The sequence below is a fragment of the Apteryx rowi genome, unplaced genomic scaffold (genome assembly GCF_003343035.1).
Source record: "Apteryx rowi isolate R43461 unplaced genomic scaffold, aptRow1 scaffold_265, whole genome shotgun sequence".
Lineage (NCBI taxonomy): Eukaryota > Metazoa > Chordata > Aves > Apterygiformes > Apterygidae > Apteryx > Apteryx rowi.
Genome location: NW_020449030.1, coordinates 156,009 through 168,704, shown reverse-complemented (window position 1 = coordinate 168,704; position 12,696 = coordinate 156,009). Strand labels below are relative to the sequence as shown.

Sequence of the window (12,696 nt, the reverse complement as noted above, 5' to 3'; positions counted from 1 at the left end):
AAATGGCAGATACAGATTGAGATATGGCTTAAATTAATTGCACTTTCAGGAACGATGTATCTAATGACTGTCCTGTCCCCTGCTGAGATTTAAGAAATGAGTATATAGTAATTTGTCCAGACATATCAGCAGCAGACATTGTATTCTTTCCAGTTTTTGAAACTGATAATCAGAGAGGAACTTTGGATGACAACTATGTTCATCTAAAATTTTTAAAAAATAAACTACTTAGTAAAATTTTGCAATAGGAAAAAAGTCTTTAAACTATTTGGGAATGTTTACAAGTTTTAATGTTGGCTAATGCACTTTCTGATTACATTTATTAGCATGTTGGTAACATCTGTTATGCAAGTTACTGTACACAGTTACCATCCTGCAAGAAGTTCATGCTTTCATTAAATTCAGTTTATCAGAAGAATTAATAACTCAGTGCTAGGTGCTGAAAGATCTGTAAATGTCCGGTCATTGGAATTCTCATTATTTGTAAAGCACTGACCTTCCATAACAAAATATACTGTGTATGCACAAATGAATCAAATGCCAATTGAATATCCTTCTTGTCTGAGGCAAATTAGATCCTACCTGGTAAAGATATTCCAAAGCTGGAGACCAGAACTACCAGTTTCGTTCACCTCATTAGCAGATAGGTCCATTGAAGCCAGTGGAACAACTTCTGGGAGAAAAGTTCTTCTGCATGAGAAAAGGTTGCAGGAACAAATTATTGATGACTGGAGTTCAAAGTGGGTTGTAATTCAGCCTGGTGGCATAGACATGCCATACAGGTCTTCATGTGACTTTTCACACCGTGAATTCCATTTCCTATGTAAAAGTGTAAATAGCAAGGCACATTATATTCAAAAGGCAAAATACTGAATTAGATATCTGTGCTGGTATCCATCTCTGTGTGCAATTATTTCTTTTGCATGCCTAAATGCATCTTTTGCATGTATGCTGCTAGTTGGAAGCTGAGTGACTATTTTGAGTACTTAGCCTTTGTGACTGTTTCTGAAAATTTGGCCTGTAAGACAGACGTAAAGCATTTGGTTAAATAAATAGTTTATTTAATGGCTGTATGAGCTAAGTTTATGAATTGGCTGACTGTTCTTAGGAAAAAAAAAGAGTACTTTTAAGTATTTTTTTTAATTGCAAAGTAACATTGCAAAGTAACTACCTAATAAAATTATGTTTAAAATCCATGCTTGTTTTATGTAGAGTATAGTAAAATAGATTTTATTCTCCTAATGTCTATGGAGGATTACAGCTCTTCACCCGAGGTACCAACAGTAATATCTTAAGTCAGTTTGCCAAGCTATATGAAAGTAAGTTAGAGTTAAGTGGTATTTTGGAGGTTTGTGTACATTGCTAATTCTTTTCTGCCGTTGCAACTTCTATCCATTGCAATGATTTGGGATTGGATACAGACACTATGTATCAAATTCCTCCATAGTAGTTATACAAAGTGGTTATAGAGGAAAACTTCTCTTTGCTTCAGTTCCCCAACTGCAAAATTATATATAGTATTGTGTATGTATACCCAGTATGTATTGTGTGTGTATATGTGCGCACACAGAGCAGTCCCTTACAGAGATGGTGTTGCTTGAAGCATGTATACTTATTTTCATGTACACGTTTCATTGAGAAAATGAGGACCTACATTACAGAAAAGTTAAGGGATTTCCCCATCCTGCCAAACGTCAGTGGAAGACTGGGTAATCAAAGCCAGATCACTAAGCTTACCTTAACCGCAATATCATCCTTCCTCTCAAATATACAGTTTCTCCTTTAACTACAGCCAAACCATATGGCCAGTTTCCAAATATGCCTTTTCCTCACAGGGGGCCCAGGCAGTGGCAGTTTGCCAGTCCTCTATGGAAAAGCTGATGCACAATATCTGTACATGACCCCTCTGTACCAGGGCAGGAGTATTTTAATTGCGAGGAAGGAAATAGTCCATCCTCTTGAAGCTGGTGGTTCTCCAGAGTTATCAAGGGCCACATGAACCCAGTTGCAAAGCATTTTTTCTTCCTTCTTGGCAGTAGTAAAACAAGATGAACTTAATAAACAGTGGTTGATCTCTGCATGGGGAAAAAATATGTGGTTCCAAACTCAGCAGCACCACTGCTTTGTGCAGATTCAGGGTGCCACTGGATAGCTGACTGGTGGTGTCTTGCTTGGTCTGAGGTTCCTGGCTCCCATTGAGTTCTTCATGAACTGCGTTAGCTGATTAGAGGTTGTGGAGTCTCCATCCTTGGAGATACTCAAAACCCCACTGGACATGGTCCTGGACAACCTGCTGCAGGTGACCCTGCTTGAGCAGGGGTTTTGGACCAGATGATCTCCAGAGGTCCCTTCCAACCCCAACTATTCTGTGAACTTTCTGTGACTGTGGTATTGTTTATTAGAAGGGTTCGTGGGGCAAACTCCTCAAAAAGGTGAGGAGAAGGGTAAGTAAGTTCTTTCTGAAGAGGCATGAGGGAAATGGTTTGAGACCTCCTCCTAGATTCGAGAAGCATGGCAGTAAAATATGTATGAGGTAAATCTAGACTGTAGCTGTTCATCAGATATGATCAGATACTGCTTACAGTAGATGAAGAAATAGTATTACAGAGGAAAGATGGCTTGTGATTAAGGCACTGAACCCTAAGTATCTTGCTGTGAAGCCTAGTGCAATGGGAATTTTCTTCAGTGAATTTTTTAGGTATACATACATCAGTACTTCATTTGCGTTTTTTTCTTTTTAGCTTGTTCAATTTTATTGTGGTCAGTAACCTCCATTAGAAGAAGTGTGCCAGAAGAGCCGTACTGATGTAAAGCAACACTTTTTGTGTACAGCTCATTATGTCAGTATGCAATATAGAAATTGAATGAAAGAATTATAGCTCGCTGATTGACATTATTAGAAAAAGTATCTGATATAGTTCTGGATTCTGTTTGAACATTGTTGTTCACAAAGCTATTCCTACCTCAAGTCTTAATGCTTTTTTACAGCAGTGTGTAGCTTGCTCATATTGTATTTTTTCTTGTTTCTTAATAGATGATGTTAATGGGAAAAAGAGGGGGGGGGGTTTAGGTAATGTAAGCATTCATCTGTTATACATACTTCAAACTATTTCTTTTTTTATTTGGTTGGAAGAATGAGCCTAGCCAGGCATGATAAAATTCTTCAGATGGTTACTTAACAGTGTCTATAACAAAGGCAGTGGTATTACCTGCCCTCTCACCAGCTTTGTTTTTTTCCCCAGCTGCAAATTAAATTTTATTTTGTAATATCCTCAGTCTTCAAACATGCTTGTCATAGGCACCCTAGAGAGAAAACCATAGGATGGTACTGTAGGAAAAGTCAGTTTAATGTTTATACATTTAGAGCTTAGAAATATGCGGAGTCCAGTAAGTCAATGAACAGCCTTTGTTGGAGGTAGCAGATGGGAGTGCAAAAAATAACAGCAGAAAGAAAGGCAGCTTATTGTGATGCTAACTCACAGAAATCACTCTGAGGTTTTCAGTTTGTATGGATTCTTGATGAATGCATCTTTATGCAAGTAGTGTTAGATATGACTGATTTTTAAGGGATTTAAACCTGACATGGCAGCAAAAGGGGGTTGTGTATGCTAGTAAAGGAGACTTTAGATGCTCAGGATTGAATAGATGACTTGACAGTGCTGTCGTCTGGCAAGAAATAACTTTACAATAACGGGTGTAATCCCCCAGACTACAGGTAATGCAGGTTTTCTATTGTTTTATTGTTTTGTTTTACCAGAAAGATGCTTTTTGCTCAGCAAATACTGTAGATGGCAGTAAGGTTATGCTAGAAAAAGGTGCACAGGCCGGAATAAGTAAATTAAAGCATACGTATAAAACCTGTTGATGGTTTCAGATTTTGAATCTAAGCCAGCTATTTATAGCAGCTCTAATGCTTATTTGAAGCGCCTCTAGAAAGGACTGGTTGTTGTTTGTCTATTCTGGTAAGCACCGGGTCAACTTTTTATTTCACTTCTGTTTGGTTCTGCCTGAATTTGTTTGGATTTGTTTAAGAACAAATAGCCATCATTGCAATTTGTCATGGCAGACATGAAGTGCGACAGTTTGTAAGTTTGTAGAAGGTTCTCCTTTCCCTGGCGTGACAGGTAAATCCATTGCAAGTGATCCTGATAGCCCCAGGATTTTGGAATATCCCTATATTCTCAGAGTCTTAAATGGTCCTCTTTCTCCTCTGTGTTTGCATGTAGAAGAAACAAGGTGGTACGTGATGCCTTTGACATAGCAGTTCCCCACTGCTGAGGTCCACCAGGGTTAAGAGTAAAGCATGGCACATGCTGAGCAGTGCCCAGCTCCCAAGATGGGGCAGCCTTATTATCTCGGCTGTGAGGCAACGTGACTGGAGCTGGCAGCAAGGACAGGGAGGAAAGCAACAAGGAAGTCATAGTAGAGTGTAGGGACACCAGCGGAGGTTGGGGAGATGGTGCAAGGAGGCATCAGCAGGAATTTGGAAGGGGAAAGTGGCAGGGGGCAATGCAGCAGGAGAGAGACAAAGATTAGCACCAGGGACATGAGGGGTGGGATAAGAGTGAGAAGAGGCTGGTGTTCATGTAACGTGAGTGAGGGATACCAAAACTCTGGGATGGTAGGGATGGGAGGCCAGGGGGAGGGGTGGGGGCAGTGAGGTTCACCCCACACAAACTGGGAATCACCCTGGTAGCCCAGCTTCCCCCAGCCCTGGAGATTCTTCCCCAAAGCAACTGGCTACCTAAGTTGTCGAGACCTTCTTTCAGGCCCACTGACCCAAAGGGCCCAAAACTTAGAGTGCTTCCTCAGCCTTCCCAAAGCTTTTTCACATGACTGAAATGTTGACTGTAGTTTGCTTTTCTCACTTACTGCATTGCATTTGATGGCAGGTCCCTCTTGTTCCATTATAACTATTACACTGTCACGCTATGAAGGTTTGATAGCAATGACTGAGACAGTAATATAATAATAATAATAATAAATGTTTATTTCCTCACACAAGTTCTTGGATTAGTAACATCCATTAAAATAATGCAATTACTAATTTAGAAAGGATTACCCGAAATTGTCGATTACTGTGCTATTAATCGGAAGCACTGCTTATCCCTGCTTGAAAGCTAGCTTGTTCACTCTCCTAGTGAGAGGACTCTCAACCTCCCAGGAAAAGGGGAGGAGGAGGGGGATACTCACGGTCCGGCTGGAGAGGATGATCAGGGCACGTTCCCGTCCCTGCTCAAACTCTCCTAGCTGCCAAGCCTCTTTTTATACGGCTGGGGCTCTGGGCAAACACTGCTTTTGCTGACTTTTGCGAGTTTCRCAATCACAGGRCTGTYTGTTTGTCTGCTYGGGRGGACCCTGCTAGCGAGGCAAGACCACAACACCTCCGTATTGCTTCTCCCCTCCCCGGGGTCCGTGCAGATTCCAGGTGGCAGACTTCACTTCTCCAGTCTTGTTAATCATTCCGCAGCCTTGCGCATATCAGTCCTTGCGCATATCGGTTGGTAGACGACTTTAGTCCTGTTAACTCCTCTGTTCAACAGCTTTGCGCACGTCAGCTCTTGTGCTATCAGTTCTTCTGCATATCAATTGCCAAACTTCAGTCCTGTTAACTCTTCAGYCGCCCGTCAATAACCCTTCAGCTTCCACAGTGCTCTCTCCTTGTCAGGTTCCCCTATTGCTCTTCCTCTGGTGAGTGCCTACCCCGTGCAGAGGTTTATTGATCAGAGTATTGAGTCGGTCCTTTCCTTGGCTGTGGTTGTGTACACTCACACCTTACACAGTGGAGTCACGGCTCTGCAGCCTCTTTAGTCAGACTGGACTTCACTATATGCATGTGTGTGTGTGTGTATATATGTGTGTGTGTATGTTTATGTATACACATACATATAAATATATTTATGTATATGGAACACACAGTTTGGGAGCACTGAACAATGTTAGAGAGTCATTGCCCACGAGGCATGGGTTGGGGACCATTGGCCCATCCCAAACAGCATCTCCACAGGCAAGATTATGGCAGTAATGTACAATGTATATCTGAAGATCTCTCCTCCTTTCCCTGCTTGGAATCCAGGACTGAGTCCCAGCAGTGCTGTCCTCGCTGGGTTTTCCAAATTCCCTTAGAGACTTTCCAATAGCCACAGAAAAGAGATCAGAGGCTAGGTCTGCCTGGTGTCAATTCTGCCCCAGTAACAAACCAGCCGGGAGGTACTCAGTCTCCATATTGTAGTAGTTCTCTTGTCTTGGTCCATATGTCCTTCTCCATATTCCCCCTATGTCTTCTCACTCTCTGAACTCATATGTTCTGTTAATTTTGGTTAATATTGCTGTTCTTTTTAAGGAAAGTGGTTTACTGTAAGGAGATGGATATGTGGGTTGTGTGGTCTCTTGTGAGGTGATGACTATGTTGCGATTCCTTCACAGTCATTAAACAAAAAAAAACTTCCTGGTGGTAAAGGGGGCTCYATCACATTCAGTGGAAATACACTGCGTTGACACTAAGGAAAAGTATCCCGTTAACAAGGCATTTCCTTGCCTTTCACAGATGACAAATACATATAATTCATGATCACTGTTTAAAAAAGTGTCAAAAAAAAATCTTTAAGGTCCAGTTTCTTTTTTCTCTCTCACTGTGTTTGCATGTTTCCACTGAAATTAATTGCTCTTCCTTTCCTAATTTTTGAATTATCTGCATCACTTAAAATGAGTGAACATATATAGCTTCATAGTGGAGAACACCTATAGATGCAGGATTTCAAGCTTCATTAATATTTATTAAGCTCTAGCTCACTTTTTTCTCCTGCTATACAAAAGCATTCTGTATCCAGTAACAAAATAGTAAAATACCAAAACTATCATAACCAACTTTTAAAGATAATTCCTGAAGCAGATGTTCACAAACAGACAATTTTTATTAAAATAACAGTGGGAAAGAGTTTGCTTTTGTTTGTTTGGCCCTGGAGCAAATTAAAAAGCCTTTCTATAATTTTGATTATAACTCAAAGTGTGAATTTTATTGTATCAAGGATGTGGTTGTATGAAGGATGGAAACCTTAAGGGTTTAAAAGCTGTTTTTAAAAGCTATAAATTGAACTTCTCTTGTTAATCTTAGGAAACCAAGTCCTGTGGCAATTTTCTTCTCTAATGTACTGAACATGTAGGTCTGTTCTAAAAACTGATGATACAAAAATGGCACCCACTTACTCAACACATCTGTTCCCTGAGCATATGTGAGGTGTATCTGCAGATTCCTGTGACTAAAATAAGTACTTACAATTAATCCTACCAGGGCAGAACAACGTAGGAGGAGCGAGTTTTAATATGTTCTTTTTTTATTCCTGACCAGGAAAATTGTTCACTAGAGCCTCCATTTTAGACCATGAAAATCTAGGGAAACTTGCTATTGGCTTCAAATCTCCACTGATCCAAAGTACACCAACACCAATGGTGAAATTTCACTGGAATTTGATGATGACACTATCCTGAGGGTGTCTTCTCAAAATATATGCTTTGTACTGATATAACCAGAGGTACATACATGAAATGTTTATTACCAGTAACGATATTTTACTAGTAAAGAGGAAAGAATTCGATTCAACTTTTTTAGAGCAAGTTTGATTAACAGGGATCTAGAAAAACTCTAATTCTCTGTTTCTTAATTCTTGAATATTCTGTCCTGAAAGATACTGGGAGATGAGCGAGACATGGTCCTACAGAATTCAACAATATTCCTTTTGTGAGGATGTTTTCAGAATAAAACCACAATTGTCAATAGATTTGTATGTATTGAGCAGCAGATAATGTTTGCTTATGATAGAAGGGAAGGAGTAGCCTGTGCACAAGACTATGAACAAATCACTTTTGGGTTCTAATTTCAGTTATTTGTGGTGAGGGGGGAGCTTGGGAAGATCACGTGACTTTCTTGATCTCTGGAAAGCTGAGATCATATGCATTTATGTATATGCCTCTCTGTTTATTTATCAAGCATGTGTGTGATATACAGCTACGTACCCAGCAGGATACACCTGTGTCCAGGTTAAGTGCTGGGACTGATTGTCGTGTGCATCAGGGTCATGGTGCAGATTATCAAAAAAGGGACCTGTTAGACCATGCTTCAGCTTCTAGGTCCTTTACACAGAAGCTAAACCGTGGGGATAGGGGGTGGTGAGAGGATGGTGCGTGTCTGGTCTCCTTGCTGCAAATTCAGGACATGACCAGGGAGTACTCACATGGACCTGGGTTTTATGAAGATCTGCTGGATGAGCACAACCTGCCTTCCAGACTCTTGTGAGTTAAAATATACTTGAAGAAAATTAAAGTTGGTAAAGAACTTAAAAGTCCAACTTAACAGAAAGTAGTGACAAAACAGCAAAAAATGTTCCTACATATAGCCAATTTGGGAATAAAGGATGGCAATAACTGGTTGAATAGAGGAAGACTAAAGCATCATGTTTTACCCAGCAGGAGTAAGAAAACAGGTTTAGAGTGTAGGAGTTACATAAATGTTTAATTATGATGAACAAAATATTGACTTAGCAGTCTCAGTGGTGTGCTGGTAAGTTTGAGGAATTATTCTTGTATGCTTACCAAAATCTATTATTAAAATCATTTTTGTTTCTTTAAAAGACTTAAAAAACAGAGATATGGCAGGTTTTTATCCGAACTGAAATGAAAACCATTTACATCTTTTTAACCAAGTACCAGGGTTGAGGAAACAAGAAGACATGCAGAAATGCTAACCAGCCCTGCAACATCTTGAAAGCTTGTGGAGAAGTTACTGCTGATGCTCTGCATCTGGTAGTGTCAGGCTTGTATTTCACATTCTGAGCTGCAGATTACATGACTGGTATCAATGGGACAAAGGAAACCATTTAGCAAAAAAGAGTCTGAAGCTATATATTTCCTCCAAAGCAGCTTAACATAAATGATCCTTAACTATAAAATTCTGAGATCTGAGCTTACAGAGTGATTACTGATGGGAAGAGAGCAGCAGTGGGGCTGGTGCTTTTGGAAGCAGGTGAGCTAGGCTGAGAGTGGACCTCTTCAGAACTGCCGTGGAGCACCAGCGATAGACCGTGCCGAGTTTGATTTAAGAGGAATCTTGCAAAAAAGGCTGAGTTTGGATGCTGGTAGATGGCCATATTGTATTCCTTTGATCTCTTTTGTTTCATGCAGTTGTGGACATTGAGAGCTCAGTTCATAAACCTCTGGCAGCATTTACTCCAAACCCAAGGGCTAGCCTAGATTTAGGTTCAGATCCAAGTTTTGCATTAGTCCTGATGTTTGTTTGGAACCAAGAAACCTCTGTCTCTTCTTGTCTGTATTTATCAAAAATACTTTATGTGAAATTTTTGAAATGGTGTTTCATATAAGAGGACTCTTTCCTCCAAGTAGTTCAGCTATAGAAAAACAGAGAACTCACGGAGATAGGGGAGCCAGTTATAAATGGTCTCATTTATATTGATCTAAACAAGGAACTATGATTCAAGATTGGCACTAGAAAGAATTAGATATTAACACCTGTGCTATTTTTTGCACACCATTTTCTGACAAAGTAGGCTTTAATTTTATGATACTATTATTTATCACTGTAATCTCTTTTTGATTTGCAGATGGGCTTCTTCCGCAGGAGGTACAAAGAAATTATTGAGGCTGAAAAGAACAGAAAGGAGAATGAAGATAGTTGGGACTGGGTCCAGAAAAATCAGTGAACTGCCAGCAGAAATCAAAAGCCCAGTCATGTGACACGCGCCTGCTCGCCTATAGGTCCTGCTCTCGTATCTTCCATATGTGGAAGAAGGAATCTTCTCCAGATTTTTCGGAGACCCCATTGATGCTGTGTCTTTATCACTCTAACAAGCTAGGGAACATATCCTGAGGCAACCACTGCAGCCATGTCAGGTGACTGGAGCGATTTACACTTCATTTAAGAGCTGAACTTTGAACTTTGGTAACCAAGCTGCAGTGCAGAGCAATATTTATGAATCCAACTATGTGGTATACCCTCAGGGGAGGACTGTTACCTAAAAATATTTTTTATAAATATAAGCTTTTTATATTGATTATGTCTTTATATTTGTATCAATGTTTTATAGTTTCTATTGAATAGCTATATAGTTCACTCAAGCACTGATATCTGGCTAAATCCTTGGAAATACATATATGTATATATAAATCCTATTGTACTTTTAAATTTCAATGCAAAAAAGAAAAAGATTTGCAGATAAAAGTAGCTAAAAACCTCGTATACTTAATTCACACTGCTTGGTAATACTGTATATAGACCATTTAATGGCAAGAAGCCAAAGTCTTTTCACTATTTTTTTTGGGGGGGGGAGGGAGGTTGAATTTGGTGTTTGATTTATAAACTAAAGAACCTAAAGTATTACATAAATGCGATGTTCTGTGTTTGAGTCTATCCTTCACTGACCTGGATGGGAGAGAATGAGACCGCTTCCTCAGTGACATGTAGCAAGGCTTGTAGCTCACTTTGGCCGGGTACCTTTCTGTCACAGGGCATTCTGCACTGAAGAAAGCATCAGAGACTGCTTCCCTTTGGGAAGTTCTCTCCTGCAGTCTCTAGGTCTTCGATAATGGTCTAGGACTGCACAGGCGAGATACCGAAAGGGTATAATTGGGCCAACCACTACAGCATTGATGAATTCCTTGGAGTTAAAAAAAAATAAATAAATGGAGCTATATTAATATTAATGTTTTAAAGGATGGTTTTTAAACTACTGTTAATGGTTGTGATCTGTTGCTGTCAAAGCAAGTGACAAATGGCTACAAGCTATGACCATTATGCCTGCCTTGTGAGTTTTATACATGAGTCGTGGGTTTGTTTATATTGAATAGATGTGAGGGTTAAAATGTATTTTGATCTTGAGATTCCATACATGGATGTTTCTAGTATTGAATGTCATCATGTCTTCATCTAGTATTAAAAATGGGGTTTAACTGAGGTGCAGACATTACTGAATCTCAGATTGTCGCTTCGTTCAGAGGTAATGCCTTAGCAAATCATTTACTGAATTGGAAGAAACTCACTTATAATTAAATTAAGCCATGTTTCTTCAATAAGAGCTTGGGTTTCTGAATAGAAATAGTGCAACTGCTATAAGACTTGGTTTTAGATTCTACTTTCACTTTGCACCTTGTGTAAACAAGCAATAATGGTCATGTTGGTATAAAACCCATATGAGGGAAAGAAGGATCAAGCTCAACAATAGGAGATGAAGGAGTAACAGGAATAAACGGCTGTAGGATACCTCTTTCATTAAGGGTAACATAAAAGAACTGCTGGAGGTTTGAAAACTGAATGCAGAGAACGTGCAAGAAATCTACTTGAGTACAGACGTTATCCTTGCTCTTCCTTGCAAATTCATTATAGCTTCACATTTAAAAAAAAAATAACCGTGTCCATATTTGTGCTTGCTCTTTCACCCCCCACTGGCATTAAGTGCCCTCTATTACTACAGTACTGATCACTATTTATTAACTTATCTATCTGCACCCATTAGGTAGAAGACAGTTTTTAAGTAAATGAAGAGTATTGATTCAACATTTGAAAAGAAAATCTGTTAGTCTATACAATTTTCTTTCTTAAAACAATCATTAGTGAATAAATAAGACAGATTTGGTATAGCAAGTCATCATTTAAGCCAGCATCTGAAAAAATGTACCAAGAAGAAATCCCACTATAAGCATATGTAGTTGGCTGCAGTTTCATCCTCAAAGAGTGCAAAAACAAAAGGCTGATGGTCTTTTATTGCACTATTGTATTATAAAGTATTGAATTCCTTCTAGTATGATTCATCTAAATTCATTTAGTTTTGCTTGGAATATTTGGGCCTAACATATCTACTTCTGCTGTTGTTGAAAAATACCTATGAATGGCATATAGATGTTAGAGACAAAATTAAATCATAAATATAAATGGAATATAAGAAATTGGCTAAAACATATAGTGAAAAGAAAGAAAGAAGTCCATTTATTTAAAAACAGGATTTTCAAGCACTGAACAAAAAAATGTTTAAAAAGTAAAGGTATTTACTTTTAAAAAGTAAAAGTTTAAAAGTAAAATTTGTCCCCAAACAATTTTGAGGACAAATTAAACTATTTGTGAATTTGAACTGAATTTGGAAAGTTTCAATAAAAAAAGGAGAAAATGCCATTGAAAATGTTAAATGTCTCATTTCCACTTATTTAAACAAAAATTTTTTCATAAATGCCAGAAATGTTTCATTTCAATATTTTTGAAAACAAATGTAACTTTTCATTTGAAACATCTTTATATATATAATATATAAAGAAAAGATTTTAAAAAGCTGAACTAGCCGTTCAACATTTCAAACTGGGTGGAACAAATATTTTTTGTTTGACTCAAGACTAAAGGTTTTTGTCGTTTCGTTAAAGTAAAAAAATAAATAAAAGTAAATACCATTTGATTGAACCCAAGCTGGATTTTTGTGGTCTCGGAGTTGATATATCTATTATTCATCCAGCACAAGTCCTCGCTCAGTGAAAATCAAGTCATCAGATAGATTAGTGACAGATTCCTGAAATAGTCCATAAGTTCTTAGTATCATGACTGTCAGGTACTTAGTAGTTCTGTTGCCACAGATGCTTTTGTTTTCATATGTATATTCACTCTTCATAGTTTCCTTGGTTTTTTGGCAGATTCCATTGTGACTC

At 38.6% G+C, this 12,696-nt stretch overlaps 1 protein-coding gene across 1 annotated transcript in view; it reads left to right on the top strand.

The window, feature by feature from the left end:
• ITGA9 (integrin subunit alpha 9) overlaps nucleotides 1-12,225 on the top strand; it is a 233,419-nt gene extending 221,194 nt beyond the window's left edge. Inside the window, exon 28 of the mRNA XM_026067943.1 lies at nucleotides 9,615-12,225. Coding sequence (XP_025923728.1) covers nucleotides 9,615-9,713 — 99 coding nt within the window. The 3' untranslated portion in view covers nucleotides 9,714-12,225. The remainder of the gene's footprint in view (nucleotides 1-9,614) is intronic.
• Nucleotides 12,226-12,696: the final 471 nt, after the last annotated feature.